The sequence below is a fragment of the Papio anubis genome, chromosome 5, assembly GCF_008728515.1.
Source record: "Papio anubis isolate 15944 chromosome 5, Panubis1.0, whole genome shotgun sequence".
NCBI lineage: Eukaryota > Metazoa > Chordata > Mammalia > Primates > Cercopithecidae > Papio > Papio anubis.
In genome coordinates, this window is record NC_044980.1 from 103,928,341 (window position 1) to 103,954,284 (window position 25,944).

The window sequence follows — 25,944 nt, forward strand, 5'->3', positions numbered from 1 at the left end:
GCCCATTTGCACTTAAGTTTAATATTGTTATGTGTGAATTTTATCCTGTCTTCATGATGCTATGTGGTTATTCTGCACACTAGTTGATGCAATTTCTTTTTTTTTCTTTCTTTCTTTTTTCTTTTTTGAGACAGAGTCTCACTCTGTCACCCAGGCTGGAGTGCAGTGGCATGATCTCAGCTCACTGCAGCCTCTGTCTCCCAGGTTCAAACAATTATCCTGCCTCAGCCTCCTGAGTAGCTGGGACTACAGGCGCCTGCCACCACACCTGGCTAATTTTTTTTATTTTTAGTAGAGACAGGGTTTCACAATGTTGGCCAGGATGGTCTCAATCTCCTGACCTCATGATCCACCTTGCCTTGGCCTCCCAAAGTGCTGGGATTACAGGCATGAACCACTGTGCCCAGCCCTATGCAATTTCTTTATATGTCATTGGTCTTTATATTTTGGTGTGTTTTTGCAGTAGCTGGTACCACTTTTTCCTTTCCATATTTAGTGCATCCTTCAGGAGCTCTTACAAGGCAGGCCTGATGGTGATGAAATACCTCAGCATTTTCTTGTCTGAAAGGATGCTATTTCTACATTGCTTAGAAGCTTAGTTTGGCTAGATATGAAATTCTGGGTTTAAAATTATTTTCGTTAAGAGTGTTGAATATTGGCCCCCACTCTCTTCTGGCTTGCAGGGTTTCTGCTGAGAGATCTGCTGTTAGTCTGATGGTTTTCCCTTTATAGGTGACCTGGCCTTTCTCTCTGGCTGCCCTTGACATTTTTTCCTTCATTTCAGCCTTGGAGAACCTGATGATTATGTGTCTTGTGGTTGATCTTCACGTGGAGTATCTTAGTGGTGTTTTCTATATTTCCTGAATTTGAATGTTGGCCTGTCTTGCTAGGTTGGGGAAGTTCTCCTGAATAATATCCTGAATGTGTTTTCCAACTTGGTTCTATTCTCCCTGTCTCTTTCAGGTACTTCAATCAATCGTAGGTTTGGTCTTTTTACATACTCCTAATTTCTTGGAGGTTTTGTTTGTTCCTTTTTATTCTTTTTCTCTAATCTTATCTGCATGCCTTATTTCAGCAAGATGGTCTTCAAACTCTGGTATCCTGTCTTCTGCTTGATCAATTCAGCTATTCATACTTGTGTATGCCTCACAAAGTTCTCGTGCTGTGTTTTTCAGCTCCATCAGGTCATGTATGTTCCTTTCTAAACTGGTTATTCTAGTTAGCAGCTCCTATAACCTTTTATCAAGGTTCTTAGCTTGTTTACATTGGGTTAGAACATGCTCCTTTAGCTCAGCACAGTTTGTTATTACCTACCTTCTGAGGTCTACTTCTCATCCTCCATTCAGTTCTGTACCTTTGCTGGAGAGGTATTACAAACATTTGGAGGAGAAGAGGCACTTTAGTTTTTTGGGTTTTCAGGGATTTATTTTGTTGATTCTTTCTCATCTTCATGAGTTTGTCTAGTCTCGATCTTCAAGGCTGCTGACCCTTGGGTGAGGTTTTTGTGGAGATTCTTTCTGTTGATACTGGGGTTTTTTTGTTGTTTTTCTTTCAATGGTCAGGTCCTTCTTCTGTAGGGCTGCTGCAGTTTGCTGGGAACTCACTTCAGGCCCTATTCATCTGGTTCACTCCCACACCTGGAGATGTCACTCAAGGAGACTGGACAACAGCAAAGATGGGTGCTTGCTTCTTCATCTGCAATCTTTGACCTTGAGGGACACCTACCTGATGCCAATAGGAACACCCCCATGTAGGGTGTCTGACAATCCCTGTTGTCAGGTCTCACCCAGGTGGGTGGCATGGGGAGCAGGACCCATTTAATGAAGCACTTTTGCTGTCCCTTGATAAAGAGCATGTGCTTTGCTGGGGGGAACCCAGTCATCAAGGCTGCCCAGATTCCTCAGAACTAGCAGAAGGAAAGACTAAGTCTGCTGGTCCATGGAGACTGCAGCTATCCCTCCCACTGGGGACTCAGGGTCAGGAAGATCAGAGTTCTGCCCCTGAGCCCCTGGCTAGAGTTGTTGGAGCTCCTGCAGGGAGGCCCCACCCAGTGAAGAGGGATGGGTCAGGGTCAGGCCTGAAGAGGCACTCTGGCCACAGTCTTCCACAGGTGGTGTGTTGGGCTATGGGGAATACCTCTTGGGAACAAGCTGTCCAGCCTCCCTGGCTCTAGCAGGGGAAAAACATGGCCTGGAGCTATAGGAATGGCTGCAGCCCTTCCCCTGCCCTGGGAGCTTAATGTATTGGGCAGCTAGCAGTCCCAGTGTTGGTGGCTGCCCCTCCCCCAAGGAGCTCAAGCAGCTTAGACAGCAGGCAGCCAGCTGTGGTGCCTGCTGCTTCTCCCCCTGGGAACTAGGCAGGCTTAAGCAGATTCTAGCTGAGTGGCTGTTGAGAATCTGTACGATTTCATGGTTGGGACCCTAGGCCCTGGTGGCATGGGCTCACAGGTGGGATCTTCCAATCCATAGGTTGCATAGTTCCATGGAGAAAGCACAGCTTCCCAGGCTGGGTAACATGCTCACTCACCACCTCCCTTGGCTGCGGATGGGGGCTCCCCTGCCCTGTGTGTCTCTCAGGTGGGCCACCGTACCACATTGTTCCTCATTCCTCTCTGTGGGTCACGTCAGTCACCTTGTCACTTCTGATGACAGAACCTGGATACCTCAGTTGCTGGTGCAGAATTCGCATGCTGTTATGGTTCTCATGGATAGGAGCTTCCCATTGCCACTGCTTTTAGTTGACCATCTTGGCCCCGCCCCCCCAAAAGTTGTTTTTTTAATTAATAAGTTCAATACACATTGCTCTTTATTTTTCTCATAGCCTGTGATATTTATTCATACCAAAATCTCTAGTATTTCATCACATGTTGATATCTTGGGCACACTTCTAAAAGACTGTAAACTTCTTAAAGACATTTGAGTATCAGTAGTACTCAACACAATGCAAATCTTAGGAGGTAGAGTAGTAACCCATTTTTCTCAGGAGATACGTTCCAAGACTCCCAAGTGAATGCCTGAAACCATGGATAGTACTGAACCCCATATATAGTATGTTTTTCCTATGCATACATACATATGATAAAGTGTATTCATAAATTAGGCACAGGCCTCTTGAGCTTTGGAGCAATTACTAAGTAAAATAAGGGATACCTGAACACAAGCACTATGACACAGTGACAGTTGATCTGATAAACAAGACAGCTACTAAGTGACAAATGGGTAGGTAGTATGTATAGTGTGGGTACAGCAGACAAAGGGATAATTCACTTCTCAGGCAGGATGAGACAGGACCGTGGAGATTTTGTCATGTTACTCAAATTGGTATGCAATTTAAAACTTATCAATTGTTTATTTCTGAAATTTTCTATTTAATATGTTTGGACTGTGGGCAACTGAAACCACAGAAAGAAAAATGGGGGATAAGAGGGGACTATTGTAAATTGATCAAAATCACACAGCTAGTAACTGGCAGAGTTGAAATTAGAATGCAAGTTGTATAACTCTAAAGCCTGCTCTCTCTATGTGATACTATGCTAGTCTCCCTGAAGCCTTCACTTGAGTACTAATCAGTGCATGCATGTATGGATACTACCAGATGCCAGGAAAAGAACCACCCAAAAGGAGCAGTGGGGACAATCAGGGTGTTAACATAGGACCGGGACTAAAACGTGACCAAAGTGGAAGTGATTCATGAATCAGCAGATAAGGTACTCATAAAATTGTTGCCTTTGTCCTGGGAAAAATTTAGTTTTAGACTGCTCAGCTTCTGCCTAATAAAGCTTAAATTCAAGCCTCAAAAGAAGAAATGGTCCTATCAACTTAATTACATACCAAAATAAATATTGATACAAAATAAAATATTTTGGGCCCAAGCTGTCCAGCCTCCCTGGCTCCAGCAGGGGAAAAATAAAATTTTTTTTACCAATCATAAGACTATCAACACAAAAAATAAAGTATTTTGTATTAATCACAAGAATATCAATACAAAACTATCCAACTCCTAACAAGGTAAAATTCACAATATCTTACATCCAATACAAAAGTATCAGGAATGCAAGGAGGAAGAAAAATACCACCCGTAATGGGGAGGAAAATCAATAAATAGAACCAAATTCAGAAATGAGAGCAATGATGAAATTAGTAGAGAGGATATTATAATAAATAGTCAATTTAACTGTATTCCATATGTTTACTAAGATAGAGAAAAGATTGAGTTTGTTAAATAGAAACACAGAAGATATAAAAACTATCCCAAATCATACTTCTAGAAATAAAAAATGTAACATCTGAAATTTAAAATATATTTGATGACATTAATAGTGTATAGAATCTGCAGGAGAAAAACTGGTGAACTTGAGGATATAGCATAGAAGAAAACCAAATTGAAATACAGAGAGAAATACTGAAAAAAAATGCATAGGGAATCAGTGAGCTGTGGGACAACTTCAAGTGGTCAAATTTATTTGTAACTGGTTTTCCCAACGAAGGGAGGACAGAAAAAATGTTTGAAGAAATAATGGGCAAAAATTTTCGAAATCTCATGAAAGCTATAAACTCACAGATTCAAGTTCAATAAACCCCAAGCACAGAAAACATGACAAAAACGACACAAAAGCACACAAAATCACATTGTTTAGAAAGTTTAAAATAAATGTAGGAAGTGATGAAGAAAATAATCTTAAAAGCAGCCAGAGGAGGAAATGTACCATATGTTAACCCTGGGTCATAAGATGTCAGTAGATTCCTTTTTGGAAATAATACAAACGATTAAACAGTAGAACAAGATCTTTGAAGTATCGAAAGGAACAACCTTCTATACCCAGCAAAATATATTTGAAAATTGAAGGCAAAGAAAAGGACTTTTTCAGACATACAATGACTAAAAGAATTCATTACCAACATACCTGCACTACAAACAAATGTTAAAGAAAGTCCCTGCAGCAAAAGAAAAATGATTACCAGATAAAAATATAGATTTACACAAAGGAATTCAGGGCATAAAATTAGTAACTACAGGGGTAAATATACAAGGTAAACTTTTCTAATTCAAAAAATCTCTTTAGAAGATAATTGACTGTTCAAACAAAATAATAATGTATGGTGGGGTTTATAAAAGATGTAGAAATAGAATATATGACAGCAATTACACAGAGGCCAAGAAAGAAGAAAGAGATGTACTTGTTTGTAATGTATTTAAGCTACAAATAAAGTGGTATATTACCTGAAGGTGGACTGTGACAATATAAAGATATGTGCTTACTATTAACTCTAAAGCAGCCACACTAAAACAGACCTATAACTAATAAGCAAATAAAGGAATTAAGTGGAATTTTAAAAAATACTGAATTAATTTTTTAAAAGGAAGAGAAAAAAATGAAAGAAAATATGGGGGAAAAAAGCCTAATAGCAAGATGATAGACTTAAACCCAATTTATCAACAATCATATTAAATATAAATGGTCTGAATACTTCAATTAAAAGTAAAAGGCTTTCAGATTGTATTTTTAAAAAGCTCCACAGAAACGCATGGTAGCTCACACCTGTAATCCCAGCACTTTGGGAGGCCAAGGTGGGCGGATACCCTGAGGTCAGGAGTTCAAGACCAGCCTGGCCAACATGGCGAAATCCTGCCTCTACTAAAAAATACAAAAATTAGCTGGGCGTGGTGGCAGGTGCCTGTAATCCCAGCTACTCAGGATGCTGAGGCAGGGAGAATTGCTTGAACCTGGGAAGTGGAGGCTGCAGTGAGCCAAGACTGATTGCACCACTGCACTCCAGCCTGGGCGGCAGAGTAAGACTGTCTCACAAAATGATAATATTAATAATAAAATAAAATTTTTAGAAAGCCCTACAAAAACACTAACTTTCAATATAAGACATAAATAGGTTAAAGATAATGTGTGGATAAAGATATACCATGCTATCATTAATCAAAAGTAGATATGTGTTTATTAGTATTAGACAAACTAGATTTCAGAATAAATAAAATTATCAGGAAGAAATGTTAATACAGATTATGAAGATTATAAGGCACCTGTTGAAATCAATGGGGGGAAATAAATTATTCAAGAAAAATATTCAAATAAAAATTTGTTTTAAAAAAGATAAATGTCTTATATTTTATCCCATTGTTAATGGGAGATCAAAGATTTAAATGTAAAAATTAAAATAATGTTCACTATTATGAACAAAAATTGTTTCCTTGTTGTAAATACAAAATAGGTAAGGCCTTTCCAACTATGACACAAAAGAATCCATGAGAAAAATACTTAAGAATTTAATTAGATTTAAAAAATATCTTCATAGCAGAAACCACTATAAGCAAAGTCAAAAACAAATCACAAACATATAGGTAATATTTGCACTCACAAAGGGATAATTTTCCTAATTTAAAAAGATCTCCTTCAAATTAACAAGGAAATTACCAACAACCCTTTAGAACAGGGGTATCCAATCTTTTGGCTTCCCTGGGCCACACTGGAAGAAGAAAAATTGTCTTGGGCCACATATAAAATACACTAACACTAATGATAACTGATGAGATAAAACAAAAATTGCAAAAAAAAACTCACAATATTTTGAGAAATTTTATGATTTTGTGTTGGGCCGCATTCGAGCCATCCTGGGCTGCATGCAGCCTGGAGGCTGCAGGTTGAACAAACTTGCTTTAGAACATCCAGCAAAGCATTTAAGTAGACAGTTCACATAAAAAGAAATACAAGTTGTCCTTATGCATATATAAACTAAAGATATTTACTATAAACTCCAAAGTAACTGCCAAAAAAAAGTCAACTTGACTCATAATAAAATAAAGGCAAATTACAACAACACTGACACATAAGTTTTACTCATCAGTTTGGCAAAACCAGTAAGTTTGATAACAACTTATGTTGACAGGGAACTGACATTTTCATGATACGAGACCATTTTACTGGTACTTCTATAAATAGATATTATATAGTCAGATGATAAGTAGATAGATAATATCTATCCAAGTTAAAAATGAACATACCTTTTAACCTAGAAATTTTACTTGTAAGAATTTATCTTACAGATAATTCACACTTGGATAAAATGTACTAAATGATGACTGAACAAGGTTATTCACTGAAGCATCATTTAGAATAGCAAAGATTGAAAATAATTTTATAAAAACAAGAAAGTTAAATTTTGATATATTTTAAACAAATGAAACTATAAATCAATAAAAATTCTTAAGAAGCTCTTTATAAAATAATATGGAGCAGTAGCTAAGATACTATTTGAAGAAGAAAAGAACTCAGAATAGTGTATAACAATGTTATCATTTTTGTGAAAATAGTATTTAAATAGATATGTGTAAAATTTGCTGGATATGTAAACGTATGTATGTATATGCATGTATACATAAACCTATGTATGTATATGCATGTATACATATGTATACGTATGTATATGTATATATCTCTGGAAGAGTAAAGGATAGCATTTATATAAACTTTTTTAACCATATTGTTTTCAAGCACATATTTGTAAAAATAAAATTACAGAGACATACGTGGTAGTGATAAACACCAAATTCAGGGTAGTAATTACCTTTGGAAAGGAACAGTAATAATAGAATTATGCAATGATACACAGAGCCTTCAACTGTTCTGTAATTCTTTTGTAGGGTTGTCATTTTCATATAATTTCAAACTTGAAAAAATAGTTAAAAGACAAGAACAAAGAACTTTCATACATCCTTTACCTATGTTTTAATATATTTTTCATCTCTCTCTCTTCCTTTTCTTTCCTCCCTCTCTCCTCTCTCTGTCTCTATCCACACAAACAAAAAAACATACTTTATCTCTAAATCATAACCATGATTCAATGACCAAAATTAGAAAATTAAGCATTGACTTAATATGATTAGCTAATCCATAGTCCACTGCATCTATAATATCATATTTATTTAAAAAATGCGAAGCAGGCTGGCCATAATTGTTCACACCTGTAATCCCAACACTTTGGAGGGTCAAAGTGGGAGGATCACTTGAAGCCAGGAGCTCTAGAGCAGCCTGGGCAATATAGTGAGACTCTGTCTCTATGAAATATTCTTTAAAAAATTAGCTTGCCATGGTAGTGTGCCTGTAATCCTAGCTACTCAGAGGGTTAGGGCAAGAAGATCCCTTGAACCCAGGAGTTTGAGGTTGCAGTGAGCTGTGATTGCACCACTGCACTCCAGCCTGGGTAAGAAAGTGACACTCTGTCTCAAAAAAAAAAAAAAAAAAGTGAAGCAAATATGAGAAAATGTTAAAACTGTTGGAGTTTATTAAAGGGGATGTGGATGTTTAAAATAGTTTCCATTGCCTAAAAAATAAGGATAATTTAACCATACATAATGATGTTATCTAGCTCATGTTTTAATCAGCCATCAATAAATATGTGGTATTTTCTATCTATGATGGAGACCAATTTCCTGGCCTCCAGGGTCTGGACCCTAGAGTTCAGTTAAGGCAATTATTTCTCTCATCATGTCAGATAGATATGAATGTTATGGACTGAATGTTTGTGTTCCACCAAAATTCACATGTTGAAGCCCTAATCTCTCATGTGATGGTATTTGGAGGTGGGGCCTTTGGGAAATAATTAGGTCCTAAGAGTGAAGCCTTCATGATGAGATTAAGAAGAGACACGAGAGAGATGATCTCTCTCTCCATTATGTTAGGATAAAGCAAAACTAAGGCCATCTGCAAGCCAGGAAGAGAACCTTTACCAGGACTAAGTGGAGTCTGCCTTGATCTTGGACTTCCAGCATTCAGAACTGTAAGAAATAAATATCTGTTGTTTAAGACACGCCATTTATAGTATTTTGCTATAGCAGCCTGAGCAGCATAATTCACCTAGCCTCACTCTGCAATGGAAAAATAATGGCTCATGAAGATTGTCACTCCAAACCCTTTGCAAAGGAAGGTACAAATGCCCAAGGCTGCTCATTACATAATTGCTCTGGAACACTGTTTCTCAGGTGTACACGATCCTGCACACTTCCACTGAGACACCTAGTGGTAGGCAGTTCTGTCTATCTGAAGATAAAAAGCAAAACACTATGCTCGGTCTTTTGCATTTTAACTCATAAAATGTCCAATTGGTTCTTTCCCCAAATGCTCAAAGGCTTTTGTTTATTCTAACTCCTCTTTAAATCATTCCAATGAGGAATAAAAAGAAATCAGACTGTGTAAGCACATTGCCCTGGGTCAAAGTCAGGATGAAATGCCCTCATCTCCTGATCTTTGTACTAACTGACTACTCACTGACCTACTATATTTGAATTATTAATTCTCATGGCTCTTTCAAAATCATTTATTTATAAAACAAAATACTATAGGACATTATCTGAATCTTCAGATTTATTTCACTGCAACTAATTTATTTCAATACATATTAAATATAATTGACTTACATTAAGATATAATGAGTGTAGGCAATGTGCTAGGTCCTAAACACAGATACAAATGCAGATATAAACATCATAATAAGAATTCAAATGCATAGATTGGAAATTATCAAGATCATTACAAAATGACTGTTCTCTATAAGAAATCCTTTCAAGAAGAGTAACCAACAAAAAAGCTCTAACTACAAAAATACAAGTATACATGGAAAAAGTAATGCAATTCATTGTATCAGAGAAGTTTGGGGGTTTGGGGGAAAGCAGGCATTCTTCATTGAATTAAACGACAATGGAGCTATAAATTAGCACATCCTTTTAATAGGAATAACACCCACACTACAGTTTTATAAATCTCTTCTTTCCAACCAGTGAGAGTAGCCTATACTCTCTGAGGTAAGAAGTCACTTAGTTTCTTTCCTGGTTTTATAAAATAGCAAAGTATGAAATATTTATTAAATATGTTTGTTATTAAATGCTTATCTTCTTTTCAAATGCATTTTTGGAATGACTGTTCTTTAAAAGGGATTTGAACCTTTAGAGCTGTTAGGAGCACATGAGGAAAGACTTGGGAACTTAGGAGTATAATTAATATTGTTAGGAGGTACTCGATATGAGTTATGAGTTCATACTACAAATGTTGAGGAATAAGAGCTATAAGTCAGAACGAAAGGGGAGACGGAATTATATTTGACTGAATGACTATACTGGAGAAATTGCAGGTTTGGGGCCATACCATGGGACCCTTACATACTGTTGATAAACTTTCTTGGTAAAAGGATTGTAAACACTACAGAGAATCAAAACCAAACCTGTCATAAGGCTGAGTGGTATGATTTCCTAGAGCAGAGATCTGTAAACTTTTTCTGTGAAAGATGAAATAATAAATATTTTAGACTTTGCATGCCAGATTGTTTCTGTCACAACTGCTTAACTCTGTCCTTGCAGCACAAAAGCAGCCAAAGACAATACTGTAAAAAAAGGGAGGGTGGGTTTGGATGTATTTCAATAAAACATTATTTACAAAATCAGATAGATAAGTAGAATTTATCCTACATAGGCTGGGCACGGTGGCTAACGCCTGTAATCCCAGCACTTTGGGAGGCTGAGGCGGGCTGATCACTTGAGGCCAGGAGTTCGAGACCAGCTGCCAACATGGTGAAACCCCGTCTCTACTAAAATTACAAAAATTAGCCAGGTGTGGTGGCGTGCGCCTGTAATCCCAGCTTCTCGGGAGGTTAAGGCACAAGAAATGCTTGAACCTGGGAGGCAGAGGCTGCAGTGAGCTGAGATTGTGCCACTGCACTCCAGCCTGGGCAACAGAGTGAGATCTGTCTCAGAAAAACAAACAAACAAAATATATAGCATTTAGCCTACAGGCTGCAGTTTGTTAACCCCCTGCTGTAATCTCTCAAAATCTTTTCTAGGTGATATACCCACATTAAGACAGTCCTCAGGCCAAACTCATAGATCCCAATTCTTTGCTATCCATTTATCCTCTTCCGAACTTTCTAGAGTCTCCTTTTCTGTTTCTTCCTCCCTCCACCCCAACGTGTGTCTGGAATTGTCAGGTAGCCTTTTCTCAGAAGCCCCGAATGGCTGTATGGGAAGAAATTAGACCTCGATGAGACACACAAAATGGTTATTAGGGACTTACTCTGTTTAAGAGAGGAAATATAGTTAGGGGTGATTGCTTAATGCAGAGATTATTACTGAGAATAGTGGGACTCAATAGAGGAGACACTTGGAGGGCCTCAAACACACCAGATGAGAAATAAGCTGAGGGCTACCCCCTGACTCACATAATGGTCACTTTTTAAAAGACCCTTTTATACATAATGTGGCTAAACTATGAAACAAATTACACAATAGAGTCCAGTAAGTGCATAGATTTCTTGCAAATCCTGGTTGGCAATATTACTAGGAAAAGAGGAAACAGAGGAAAATTGCAGAATTTCTTATAACTCATCTTTCACAGCTAGAAACTTTTTTTCTAACAAAATTTAATGAAACATTAAGAGCCACTGTTTCCTGTGCAAGAGTTATAGAACTGGTATGATGCCACAAGGCGGACATAGAAGATTAGGAAAGGAATGTTACCTGATGGCTGCATGTGATGACATCCTGCTGACTCCTGTGAATGACTGCATCAGTCAGGGTCCCACAGGAAACAAGGAGCATGCTCAAACTGGGTAATTGTGGGAAAGTTTACTAAGGGGACTCTTTACAAAGGACATAAGCTGGAAAATCAAGACTAATCATATAATTTATTGTTGAAACTGTGCCACTCTTTTTCGCAGTACTTTGAGTTGTTGTTTTAGGAATGGTGCCACTTTTGAGGGTGAAAGGAAGCTTTATTAATAAATTATTCCAGGACAATGGGTATAAACTGGGTCTAGCACAGCCAAACCATAACTTTTGCAAAGTGGTATATCCCAGGCTAGCAAAAATAAGGAGCTGTTATCACCCCTACCCCTACAAGGACAAAGGGAGGAAACAGTTACCAGAACCTGGTGGGCAGCAAGATGAAAAGATTAACAAAGAGGAGCTATGGCCCTCTATAAAGGAAAGCATCCAATCTACAGTGAACCAACAGCTAGAGAGTGGGTGAATTAAAACCCAAACTTCGCTGTCTTACTACTTTCTGATCTCTTGCCAATATCTCACATTAGGTGAACCCAATCAGAAGCTAGAGGTCAGGGGAGCCTGTGGATGCAGTCTTTATGGGTCTGCTTCCAAGGTACAAAGCCACATAGGGAAGGACAGAGAGTATACCTAAACAGGAAAATAGAAGATATCCAGCATAGTAAATATCCTTGCAAAGTGTCCAAAACTGAAACTATCCTTTGGCTCTGACTTCTTCCAAAACTTTTTTTGAAGCATTCTAAGAAAGCTTGACTACTACATTCTTCTTGAACAACTTTCTCCCTATTCATGTCCTATCATGTTATAGAAAAACAGTAAAGTAAGCAAGAACTTTTATCCCCCACTGGCTGGAGTAAGACTGTTTCTTCACAGAGCAATGAATGTAAACACGAGGTTTACATGAATATATTTAGTGTCCTCACTATCCATTTCAAAAAGATCTGGGAACATTTCACAGCCATGGGCTGATTATGAAGGTATCATCAGCCTGGGAATAAAATGAAATAAAAAACTTGTTTTTCACATTTATCATAGGAAACTCCTTCACTCCAATTTCTGGTTCACAAATGTTCCCAAGAGATCTTAGAAGAAGTGTGGAGTCTGGTGAACCAAATCAGTGGTTCAGACCAACAGCCAATCTGCATGAGCATAAATATAAAATGCAAAGGAAATAGGCAAAATAAATATGACTTTCAGGGGTGAACACTAGCCACTTCTCCTTACATAAATACCATCCTTGGCTATAAACAATTAAGGTAGAATATGAAAAAGGAAACAATGTCCACGTCTGAAAGTGTGACACTCTCTTTTATATGAGCATATGAAAACCAAGAGGTAGAATGATTTTATGACTTGTGTCCTGGAGGATCCAGAGCAACACACTTTACTTTCAAGATCAAAGAACACCCTTCTGCTAGGGAAAGTCCATTATTACCCTTTCTAAATTATTATCAAGCTAAAGTTGGTGTCATTGACTTTTCTTACTCCAAAGAGAGAGATCTCCCCTATCTCATCAATAACCTCTCTGATATCCCTTCCATTTTTTTAAATCCCATAATTATATTATTGAATAAGGTAAAAAAAAAAAAAATAGCAGTCTTCTTTTGGCAACTATTTTTCAAACCCAAACTGAGTTTTGCATGAGTTCTAGGCTACTTTAAATATTCAGGACAGTTCAAGGAAAAGGAGGAAAGACATAAATTTAAAAAGAAAGAGGGAAAGACTAAGGGAATAAAAGAAAGAGTGGGAAGCATTACTAAAACAAGAAATAAAAGTGTTAAGAAAATTAATGAATGATTTATCTTTTGAGTGAGGGTAGGAGAAAAAAGAGCTATGTCATGGATCATTTTCTGATCCATCACATGGGTGAGAGTATTGCCTAAGCTTCCTGAGTAATCACAGAGTGTTACAAATGATCTCACTTCTATTTCCATATGGAAGACACACCATTCTTCACCTAACCTAGGATTTCTCAAACTAGGTATGCAGATACTGTTCACTCCTTCAGCATTTGGACAAATGAAAAGAGAAGGAAAACAGGAAGATTTTCAGCTCACCCTGAATTTTCACAGAGGGCCGTGGTCTGAATTGTTGCCCCAGGTGAGACAGAAGTAGATTCCAGGAAGACAGCAGCAAAGAACTAGAAAAAGAAGTCTTTATAGAGAGGTTCTTTCAATGGAAAAGAATTTTCTTCCTGACAATGATTTTCATAGAAGGTTAATATGCTTAAGCATATTGAGAATTCATTGAATGTCTATTACATGTAGTACAGAAGACAGCCCTATTGTGGTTATGATGATGACCATTAGCTTAAGAAAAATTGCCTTTCATGATGAATTTGTACGTGGTAGAGCTTGTCATAGTCTACCCCTTGTAGTGGCTCTTTGGAAGCTCAGAATTCACTTTTGAGATCAATTGTTGTAATTCTCCAGTTTTTAGTAATGTTTTTCTATAGTCTTCCCTGCACCTGATTCTAAGCACCTTATTCCTTTGTTCCATTCTCTTGTCTCGCTTTGACTGTTTTTTTTACCTTTTGGCACCAATGCATTTATTGCAAATCACTTCAAATGCTACTGGAAAGGTAGATAGTGAACAAATGAACTGCTATAAAACATTACCTACTTTTAAAGAACTCACAATCTAATAGAGAGATAAGGTTGAAAAGCATTATTGAAATGTTAAGTAATCTATAGAAGTCATAGAAAGAAGTCAAAAATAGATATGGCTTACAGGATAATGAGGTCGCATCCAGGTAGGAGACCACTTTTGGAGACATCCAATAAGATGAACATGGAAAGACACGAAAATCTAACATCTCAGATTGGGAAGAAGAAAGCCCAGAGCATGTTTAGAGCATATTACCTTCAGATACCATTTGCTGGAAGCCTAGGAGAATCAAGGAAATAAGGCTGGAAAGACAGCCTGGAGCCAATGCAGGAAGGATAATTGTAAATCTCAAAACAACCTTAAGTAGGTTGTTTTGCCATAACTTTTTGAGCAGAAAAGTAATATAATCCAGATGATCTAGGAGGTCACATAATTACAGATAAGGAAATCGCAGGCAACAGGAACAAGTGTTTAGCAATGTTTTAACCGATAAAGAGACACCTAGGATGCCTTAGGAGGAGACACTCTGCCTACCTCATCTCAACAAAGACTCTACATAGATCATAGACACAAGGGGTTTTTAAAGGAGAAAACAAAAGAAGGGAGGCAGCCTGGTTATACCTCCAGAAGAATGCAAGTCAAACCTCAGTGCAGGCTGCTTTCTGCTGTTCTTGCCCCCATCAGCAATCAAGAAATGAAGCTGAAGGTTCTAGTGGGCACTCACACTCTCTGGCCCTACAGCAAGCCACTAGAGGGGAAGGCATGTGAGGTGAAGGTGACAGAAGCAGCCACCATGCCCTTTCCTTTGTCTCTTGGAGACATCCAGCCCAGTGAAGAAATCTGGGTTTAGCTCCTGTCTGCCTATGCAATGTCCAGCTGCCGACCAGAATCATCTCTGATGTCACAACAGATGAATCAGATTTTGACATCATCCCACAATACGCTGAGGAGTTGGTGATGGGGGAGGAATGGACTTCTTTTTCAATGAATGCTGTGGTGACTTGAGTACAACACATGAAGAATTCCAGAAAAGGGCCACTTTTGAAGTCAGCGGTGAATCAGAGGTTTTCTGACCCTCTTCAGTGCCTTCTATGAAAAAGAGTTCAACTCTGGCTTCAGTTTGTCCCTTACGCTTTTCCGGAATCCCTCGACATTTCCTGCTCTTTTTCCCGGGCACCGTATGGCCTGTGACATTTGCTGGGACTCACACACGGCGTCCAACCTCCTTGCTCCAAGCGATGACTCCTAGGAACTTCCCTAGTACCAGAGCGATGCAGGCTCTGACACGCGAGGGCGGGGGGCGGGGTGGGGGTGGGGGTGGGGGTGGGGGATGAACGGGGAAGCGGAAGGGAAGGAGAGAGAAAGGGGACCTGGGTGTAGAGAGGGCCCAGGGCAGCATGAGCCAAGCTAGGGCGGAGCAGGGGGTTCGTCTCAGCAACGTGATGAGTGTCAGCCTTTCCCTCCCTTCAACGCTCCATTGGTGCTGCTGGAACTCGGAAGACTGCTAGACAGACATCCTCCAGGGCGCTCTCCCTGACTGCGCTTTTAAGCACTCTTTTCTGTATCAACAATAGTTTGCTAGCACAAATCTGAGCCCGCCATCTCGTTGCTTCTCCTGTCTCTAAAACCTGTGCCCGCGCTCAGGCCCCAGGTGACAGACGTTTTCCAGTCTACGCGGCGCGGGGCTAAGCCTCTGGGAGGCAGAGCTCAGGAAAGCGGGCGCCGCCTCTGGGAAAGCTGAGCTCAGGACAGCATCCTCTCCTTGCGCTCACCGCTAGGCACCCAGCAGAGCGGTCTCCTCAGGTTTAACACTGGCTTTAAGAGTGGGACTGTGAAGGTGGCTGGGCACTGGAATTTGTGGTTTTAAAAGTTCTTGACACCTACTAGAAAGTGCTAGAGGACCCTTCAGCCCCTAAGGTGCCCCTAGTCACCAAGAGTAGGCGCTTTTCCTGAAATTGATATGAGAATTTGAAAAGTAGGATTTTTGAGAACAAGGCACATCAGATCGTTCCCCATTTATTTCAACCTCTTATCGTTCCTGCCCCTAAGGTTCTAGTCACGGTTGCACATTTAATGCTTTTACATGGAAGTGCTGTTGAAGACTGAGACTGCACCCACCCTCCAAAGCATCCCATAAGTAAGCACAGTTTCTTACTAGCCAAGGAGAAGGGAAAGCATTAGTTGAAGGCGGCCACACGAAATTCTCAAAGATGTTCAGGATGCATGGGACAGTATGCAAGGACTCCAAATCCTTACAGTGGCTGCTGGTTTCAGAAGGTGTTGCTCCCAAATAATAGAAAGGATTGGTCACTGAAACGCCCTGTGGGAGAAAGACACTGGTATCCATTTCTTAAAGGACATTAACACATATGAAGAGTTTAGGGCAAAGTAAAAAGGAGGAAGGTGAGGGAAATTCCTGATGACTTTACTAATGTTAAAATTCCATAGATTTAGCTACTCCTTTTTTTTTTTTTTTCCTTTCACATCATCAATTCAGAATTCTATAAAGGAAGAGAATGACATGGTAGAAAATCATTGGCCTAGGAGGAAAGAGCCCGTAGGCGTTTAGGTGTTATATATCTGCAGCCAGAATGCTCTGGAGCATCAGGGAGACTCCAACTTAAGACAACAGCATGGGTGAATAAGGGCTTCCTGGGGACTGGAAATGATAGGAAAACCTGGTGCTTGAGCACTGGCCCCTAAGGCAGGCCTTACAGATCTAGAGGCAATTCAGCCTTGGTGGGAAGAGTTTACTGTGAAACTGGGGTGGAATTGGGTTTCCACGTACATTCCCTTTTGCCTTACTATGTGTTCTGTCAGTTTCTTTCAGGAAATTCTTCATCTTTCAACTTGTAGGGCTGGTGCTAACTTACGACTTCACTAACTGTAACTTTGAGAAGATTGAAGCAGACTATCTCAGTACTATTTCTAAAGACCTGATTACATATATGAGTGGGGTAAGTGAAGAAATTTTTTTAAAACGAATGTATTTTCATCAGAAGAGTAGGCATACACACACTCTACAATTTAACTTTGTAGGAAAGAAAAATAATTTAGAAAAAATCATGGTCCCACACTTTGTCAAGAATTCTTACAAGTGGCATCTAAAATGATTATCTAGAAATTGGCACATTCTAAGTGTGCAGATGCTGATGAGGAGCAGGTATTGATAGGCAGAGCATTATGCATCAAGGATGTCTATCCTCTGCTAAAGTGCTCCTCTGACTATGCTGTAAAAAGACAGCAGGGGAAAAGAGCTTAAGAAAGAAGAGTAAAAGAGAGATAATTCTCATGAGCTAAACTTTAAGGGTTGATGCTGTGCTCCAGGTCTCTCCAGTGTTTTAGATGTTTCAGGATGCTACTTATTACAGAATATGGTGTACTTGGAATTTTTTAACATACAGTAGTAATCATTTTCCTGATTAACCTAATTTCTAGATAGAGTTTGCATTCACGAATGGCCACAGTACAGATGTGGACATCCAAAGAATGGCATTATTACTCACCAGCATAGTGCTATGTGCAGTCGTGGCTTGAGGGAAAGGAGCAGGAGGTCTCCCTCTGAGACCTGAACCTTTTGGTGTGGTTTCAAAGCACTAGCCAGCACTATCTAAAGACTATTTCACTGCCTTGTCAATGACATAGGAAACAGGTACCTGAGTGGAAACTGTTTTCAGAGCACCTTTAAAGCCTGGGAGCAAAGGGTGGAGGGATGATTTTCCTTGTGGACTTAAAAGTCTTTACCCTCCTTGTCGTATTTTTCTTTCTTCCAGACCAAAAGTACCGACTTCAACAACACCGTCTCCTGTAGCAATCGGGTGAGTAGAGAGGTCAGTGCTGCTGGCTTTCTCCAGGGAGATGCCAGGCATTTTGGAGAGGGAGTATCCTGCGATGTGCAGAACCCCGAGAGGTGCCTGGGCTCCGGGACGCCGCGGCCGGGGATAGGGGACATCTGGGTTGCCAGCTCGGGGCTGCTCCCAGCTTGGGACAACACTTCTGTTCCAATTTAGGGAGAGGAAGTCCCTATCGGGAGGAAAGGCAAATTGGGAACTGGGATGAGGGAACTTTGTCGGGGCACCACCTGCTGGGGTCCGGCGGCGCTCCGCGCTTGGGCTCGGGCTTTTGGCAGCCTCCGCCCCCTGGAGACTTGGGCGGAGCGAGCGTGGGTGAAAGTCTTTTCGCGACCAGTGCCCTCCGCCACCCTCGCCACGCCCCTGCACCCCCGCGGTTGGTTCTTCCTTGCTCTACTCAACCGTGACCTCTTCGCTCTTACTCTCGACTTGTGTACCCGCTCCTCCCCAACCTTCCTCCTCTCGCCTTTCAGTCAATTCTCACCAACTCTCTCTCTCTTCTTTTTTTCTTTCTGGTGTTTTCTCCTTTTCTTGTAAACTTTGCCGCCTATGAGCAGCCACACTGCCTTACTGAAATCCAGAGCCTAACCTTCAATCCCACCCCCCGCTGCGTGTCGCTCGCCAAGGAAATGTTCGCCAGGAAAACTAAGGCTACCCTCGCTCTCTGGTGCCCAGGCTATTCGGAAACTCAGGTAAGCCCGAAGCCTCAGACGCTTGCTTTGTACCTTGGGACTAACCTCAAATTAAACTGGGGCTTTGGTGCAGAAGTCGTTCTCTGATTTTTATTTAGGTTTTATCTTTCGAAGAGCAAACGAGCCGGGTAAAAGTAGTAGGATGTCAATTAGACCCACGTTGATACCCGGACTCAAACTCACCTATTTCTAGGGTTCTGATACTGTTTTGGCTGAATTATGGTTCTAAACCTTACGGCAATGTTTCAAGGTATGTTGAGTGAGCCTCTTATATCAGAATGTTTTGATTGCTGGAGCATAAGAGTATGGCTGTTAAAAATGCCAATTCTCGGGGACTCAACCTAGACCTTCAACATGAAAATCTCAGGTTATAGGGCTACTTAAGAGATTCTTGTCCAGTCCAAAGTTTGAGCAACACCGCTTGTTCTAATCACGTAATTATTGTGTGCTTATTTACTAAAACGTTACATTATACAAAAAATCTCTATCCTATGTTTGCTTAATTGCTTGTATGGATGCTGTTGCTGTCTCTTTACATATTTTTGCACAGGTAGTTATCTGCATTTGAATGCTTGTGTAGCATTAAATATGGACATAGTGTAGTGGAAAGTTAGGCGTAGGAACTCTGGAGACAACCTGCCTGACTTTGAATCCTGGCCGTATAACTTCTGTGAAGACTTAGTTAAATTACTTAGCCGCTGTGTACTATAGCTTCATGGGTAAAGTAAGTATCATATCAGTTAGTCTTACATAGATTGTTTATGAGGATTAAATTAGTCAATACGTGTAAATGCAGTTGGAACAGTGCCTGGTACACAACAGGCACTCAATATTTATTTCAGTCAGCAAGTAGAGAATTTATCTTCAGGATGACAAGTTTAAGAAACAGAGAGAGACAAGTGCAGATATGTATGATTGCTCCTTATTAATCTAGTGGACTTTATATGTCTGCAATCTAGGTAGATGGACAAGACTGCTTTTTTTTTTTTTTTTTTTTTTTGACAGAGTCTCGCTCTGTCACCCAGGCTGGAATGCAGTGGCACAATCTCAGCTCACTGCAACCTCCGACTCCTGGGTTCAAGTGATTCTCCTGCCTCAGCCTCCCGAGGAGCTGGAGCTACAAGCGCCCCCCACCACGCCTGGCTAATTTAAGTATTTTTAGTAGAGACAGGGTTTCACCATATTGGCCAGGCTGGTCTTGAATTCCTGACCTTGTGATCTGCCCACTTTCACGTCCCAAAGTGCTGGCATTACAGGCGTGAGCCACCATGCCCGGCCAAGACTGTCACTTTTTAGAGATTGAGGATTGAAGCCATAGGGCTGATCTGGGTTGAGCTTGAATTAGAAACTCAATACCAGACAGCCATATGACAAATCTATGTGGCTTCATGCCTTCTTATGAAGGAGTGACTGGCAAATCTACAGATGGCCACAATAAAATTCATTCAAATAAGAGCACAAATAAAAAACTAGATCAAGTTCTTGGACAGCATGTGAGAAAGGGAGAGTCTGGAGAAATTTATTTCAGTCACCTCTCAAGCCCAAATGGAGAGTCTAAGACTAATAATAGTTACAATTTTATAGATTTTTGTAAGATTTTATAGATTTTTGTGCTTGATAACCCTGTGACTTTATTAATCTGCATACCATGTGTCTAGGAGGCCCAGTGTACTATTCAAAGGTAATTCAGATAAAGTTATATGCTGGAATCCTCTTTAAAATAAACCTTCAGATGTCTGTGGCATATCTAGACAGTGGGGCAGGGGAGGGGGAAGGATGGGGAGCAGGAGCATGCATTTTGGGTTCAAAAAAGAGATTAGGTTTACTGAATTACGTCTATAAGGAGGTATAAGATAGCTCTTACCCATAAGGAACTTGTGATCTTGTCAGGGAGATCTTGAAATCAGCAATTTATTCATTTATTTAATCACTCAACAAATATTCAGTGTTTCCTATGATTAAGACTCAGTGCTATGGGGAATACCTATGATGCAATATAAAGAAAAGCATGTTAAGTGAGAGCCAAGTTAAATGACACATACTCTTAAGCACTGGAAGACTTTCCAAAACCAAGGTCTGAGCAATTATCGGAGGCTTTTTGAAGGAGGTGGTGGTTGGCCTTGAAGTGAAAGTAGGTGGGTAGAGAAACAGGAATTCATTCCCCTGGAGAAGGCACATACTAGCACACAGTAAGCAGGTGCTTTGGAAATACACTGAAAGATGGATTTGCATAGAGAAGGCAATAAAACCTGCACTCAACAGTTACTAAAGATAGTGAAAAGTAATTTTGACTATTGATTCTCATATTCTACAGATAAATGCTACTCAGGCAATGAAGAAGAGGAGAAAAAGGAAAGTCACAACCAATAAATGTCTGGAACAAGTGTCACAATTACTAGGATTGTGGCGTCGCTTCATTCGAACTTTACTGAAAAAACAGTAAATCATCTTTATTATGGTCATATTTCACAGCACCAAATAAATCATCTTTATTAAGTAGATGAAACATTAACTCTAACTGTGACACAGAAGATCACAAATAGTTATCTTTTAATTACAGAAGAGTTTCTTAACTTATTTTTCTAAGTTTTTATTGTTTAATATAAATTTATAATGCAGGGGAAGTACTACTCTTCAAATGTTGAGGGAAGCTTCCGTAACATTGATGACTGGCTTAATTGGCAGTAATTCTCAGCCGTAATTGCATAAGCATTACTCAAGAGGAAAATCCAAAAGTGTAGCAGGAGAACTCTTTTCCTTGAAAAAGGAAAAATATTGAACTAAATGATAGTACCTAAACTTACGTTTAAAAGGCAGACATTCCTTCTACATGTAATGACACTTCTTGTGTTAAACTAAAAATTTACAAGAGAAGAAAGTGAAAGCAAATGGGGTTTCACAAATAACTGTAAATATAGTGAAGCAATTTGAAATAATTTTCAAGCAAAACATTGTGAAAGTATTCTAAGCTAAGTTTTAAATATTACCTAACAGACAAGAGTGGTATATAATAAGTAGATCCTGAGAAGTACCTTTGTTACAGCTACTATAAATATATATAGAGAGAATGTACTTTAATTTATTTTGTGAATGCTTTTGAAAATGTATATGTTCCTTTGTAATTGACACTATATATTTCTTAATAAAATAATTCTCAAATTTGTTTCTTACGAATCATCTTTCAAATCTAGTTAGTAGACAATTTGCACACATACTTTTCTAAAGGACATTATTTTTCTTCAGGTTTTTACCTCTACTTATCCTTAGAGTCCATTGACTGCTCCCCTTTATACCTGTTGGCCCTGCCTATAGGAGAGAATATTTGGAGATAGGCAGCTTCAGGATGCATTGCAGTCATCCTTTTCTTAAATTATGTCACTAGTCTTTTCTGTTTCCCCTCTTGAACTTTCCTCACACCTGGAAGAAACAAAGTAGGCAAAAGTGAACAGGGGATGTCAAATCTGTTCTTGAATTCCTGCTGCAAGCTAGAGCCACAGGCACCCTCTCACTCACCTTCCACTCAGAATCCTCCAAACACCAGTGGGAAGGGCAACCCTGGCCATAGAACCTAGACCAAAATAGAGCATGTGGGAATGCACTGATTTTTCCTAGGAGTAGACATGCTCCTCTAATACTCCCCTGAGGGTTAATTGGGGCTAAACCATGACAGAAGGGGGGAAGTTCAATGTCCTTAAATCCATCTTACCTACCAACAGGTAAGAGGAAGCTTACATTATATGTCCAGTAAGCATTTAAAGGGCACTTACTGTGGAACAAGCCTTCAGTCAAACACTGGGGATAGAAAAGAAAGACTCAGCCTTTTTCCAGAGAAGCTCAGGGTGTAGCTGAATAGGCAGTTTCTTTTGTCCTGAGGAAAATCAAGACATGCTTTTCTAAAAATCTTCCTCTGAAGACCTGACCCAAACCCTTAAATGCCATTACAAGAGAAATTTCTTTAAGTATACTAACTCCATTTTAGTAGGGATTCACTGACTAGATTTTACTGAACTATGAAAATAAATACACACAATTTTTCATAAAATTTTGGGCCCAATTCCCCTAAATGAATTGAGGATTAGGGAGAAAGGAGACAACTCAAAGTCATCCCATTAAGTGCAGTTTCTTTGAATCTTCTGCTTTATCTTTAAAAAAATTGTATAATTTATATATTTTATTCTATGTATTCCATAGATGTCTTAATATAAAATTAGTCATTTAAATTACACTGTCAATTAAAAGTAATGGGCAAGAGGATGCATTATATTAATTTAGTAAGAACTTTCCCAAATGTTGTAACAATGTGGATCATATATCTCTGTTTTTTTAAATATACTCAGGCTTTCTTGGTGGACTAGTATAGTATACAGTCAGTTATGTCAATGTTTCATGGTCAATAAAAGGAAGTTGCAAATTGTGATTTAAGCATATAAAGTTGGATATTTTCATATTGAGACTACATGGTTAGTTATGCTATTTATATAATCTATATTCTCACTTTTGTCTCCTTCATTCAGAGGCTAAGACTGCTGTATGAAAGTCTACTGCTGGCCAGGCGTGGTGGCTTACGCCTGTAATCCCAGCACTTTGGGAGGCCAAGGCGGGCAGATTGCAAGGTCAGGAGATTGAGACCATCCTGGCTAACACGGTGAAACCCCGTCTCTACTAAAAATACAAAAAATTAGCTAGGCATGGTGGTGGGCGCCTGTAGTCCCAGCTACTTGGGAGGCTAAGGCAGGAGAATGGTGTGAACCTGGGAGCCGGAGCTTGCAGTGAGCTGAGATTGGGCCACTGCATTCCAGCCTGGGCAACAGAGCAAGACTCCGTCTCAAAAAAAAAAAAAAAAAAAAACCAAAATACAAGAAAGTCTACTGCTGATATAATTCTTTATTTCTTTGTATCCATAAAGTTTTGCTTTCTTGTTGCTGATATGGTTTCCCTTCACCTTTATTTTGATAAAGATAGAATGAAAAATTGATATTTGATTCTTAAAAGTTAAAGGAGCTTTTTTTTTTTCTTTTTTAACAAAGAACATTGACAAATAACTTTACCAGCATAGAGAGTTGCCTCCTTTGACGATAAAAGGAGGGCCTTAGTCCTGTCTTGGTCAACATTTTTTCAAAAACTGAATTAAGCAAATGCAGCTTTAATACTTCTATAAAGAAAAACAAACTATATATTTTTATTTTTAGATGCTAATTTTCACACATTTCTCCAAAATTCACATAGACTTTTGCTAGGTTGTAATTAGAAGGCAAACAAACACCAAATCTCACTGGCTAGCAACAACAGTTAATTCTCACTCACATTACAAACTGGCAACCTCAAGTCAGCTGCAGGCTTTATCTACAGACCTTCTCATTTCAGGACCCAGGCTGAAAAAGCAGCTCCTATTTGAGACATACCTTTCTCTTTTGGCAACAGAAAAGAGCAAGAGAGTTGGTAGAAACAGATAATGGCTCTTCAAGCATCTGCTGGGACTTGCTGAACATCACGTTTGCTTATATGCACTGGCCAAAGTAAGTCAAACGCTTCCTATTCCTGCTCCACTATGAAGGATTTGCTGCAAGTCTTGGGCAAAGGACAGAGAGACACATCTTCTTACAGGAGGAAGTTTAAATATTGGAGATGCTAAAGTCCACAACTCATTACTTTGGGAGGGAACATGACTAACATAAAAAAAAGAGAGAACATTCCACATTTTTAGCATTTTATTACTTAAATGTAACTTTTTTTTAAACAAATGTTTATTAAGCACCCCTTTTGTTCCAGATACTGTTCTGGGTGCTTGTTATGTATTAATGAACAAAACAGAAAAAAAAAAATTCTCTACCTTTATGGAGCTTACCCACTAAACTATTAAAATAAGCCTAATAAATAAGTTAATAGTACAGCGAGATGCTCTTTTCCCCTCTTTTTTAATTTAAATAACGTTTACAAATAATTAGCAACTTGTTCACTTTTAAGTCATACCACAAATATGGCTGAAAATGTGCACTGCTATTGAGAAATCCGGGGTACAAATGAAATCACAAGTAAGTACAACATGTCAAGGATTAAATAACAAGCTCTCATTCTGTTATCATCTGCTTCTTAATGATCTTAACATCCAAAGTGTTTGAGGCTCTGTGCCAGAACTATAAAATAAATCAAGATTTTTTTTTTTTGTTGAAGAGTGTATGAGTCAGATATTCAAATTAGCTAACAAGTTACTTTTGTTTCATAATAAAATAACTACATTTTAGAACTGGAAGGAACCCAAGAGAGTACACTGATCTGTGTAGAGACAGACCCTCCTTATCCCTTTCAAGCACAAGTATATTTACATTAGTAAATATACCCTCTTTATCCCTCTCAAGTACATTTACATTAGTCACTCAACCCAAATCTGAATAGGCTGCCAAAACATTTTCATAAACGAAGTGAAATGGAAATAAAACAGTAAGATAAGAGGTTATTCCATATGTCAAACTTTGGTCCTGGGCTCTAACGTCACCACTGTTTTAGTTAACGTTCACATGATCAGAGATTGTTCCCCAAACCTACATCTTGGTAAGGCAGTTGGCTCTCGAGGAGTGAGGTGTCTTGACACCCACTTCACTGGAATCAGTCTTCTTCAGCATCCTAAGGCACTTAGCTCTAATGAACTGCCCAGACTCCCCTTTGCATTATGATGAGCTCCTCTTTGGAACCCCTACTGTCTGCTTTTGACAGCCGACCTCAAGGAATACTGACTTAATCCAGGGGTCCCAATAACATTTAATATTTATCTTCCTTTTCTCGGAGGAATCTACAGTTATCCAACTTGCCCAAGTGAGCAGTTCCCTTTCCCCAAATAATTAGTTCTACAACCCAGAGAGTCTATGAGTGAATCCCTCTGTAATCTTTGAAATGTCCCATTATAGTTTTCATCTGTAAATATGTCAGTATATATCCAAAAGATGAGGATCTTTACGTAATCATAATGCTACTATCACATGCAAAAATTAAACATAATTATTTAATATAATCAGATATCCAATGTTTAAATTTTTCCAGTCTCATGTTTTTGTACATTTTAAAATAATCACATGTTTAAATCGTTTCCATTTCCAAGGCGTCGATCTCTCCTCCACTCTCCTGGGCGTCGCGCTTCCCTCTTTGCTTCCCGCCCTTGCGGTTCCGTCGGAACCTCAGGAGCTTCCTTCCGCCGCAAAAGAGCTGGAGAACAATGCTAGGCAACATGCTGGAGACCTTGGCCA

At 39.3% G+C, this 25,944-nt stretch overlaps 1 protein-coding gene and 1 long non-coding RNA gene across 6 annotated transcripts; one reads left to right on the forward strand and one right to left on the reverse strand.

Annotated features, from left to right (window-relative positions):
- Positions 1-15,128: 15,128 nt before the first annotated feature.
- On the forward strand, positions 15,129-21,869 carry TSLP (thymic stromal lymphopoietin). 2 transcript variants are annotated; one of them, XM_031666386.1, is made up of 6 exons: positions 15,129-15,216; positions 16,213-16,800; positions 16,984-17,120; positions 17,937-17,981; positions 18,572-18,706; positions 21,021-21,869. In XM_031666386.1, the coding sequence occupies exons 2-6, from the start codon at positions 16,797-16,799 to the stop codon at positions 21,147-21,149; spliced, it is 450 nt and encodes a 149-aa protein (XP_031522246.1). In that variant the 5' UTR covers positions 15,129-15,216; positions 16,213-16,796; the 3' UTR covers positions 21,150-21,869. The 2 variants fall into 2 exon arrangements, with proteins under 2 accessions (XP_031522246.1, XP_031522247.1); XM_031666387.1 differs by having other exon boundaries at positions 15,145-15,227.
- Positions 21,377-25,943, reverse strand: LOC103885317. 4 transcript variants are annotated; one of them, XR_001903625.3, is made up of 6 exons: positions 25,774-25,943; positions 24,109-24,372; positions 22,474-22,574; positions 22,220-22,274; positions 21,958-22,123; positions 21,377-21,463 (listed from the first exon to the last, which is right to left on the reverse strand). It is a non-coding gene; the product is annotated as an uncharacterized LOC103885317 (long non-coding RNA). The 4 variants fall into 4 exon arrangements; XR_648345.4 differs by having other exon boundaries at positions 24,109-24,274; positions 25,774-25,881; XR_001903624.3 differs by having other exon boundaries at positions 24,109-24,274; positions 25,758-25,863.
- Position 25,944: the final 1 nt, after the last annotated feature.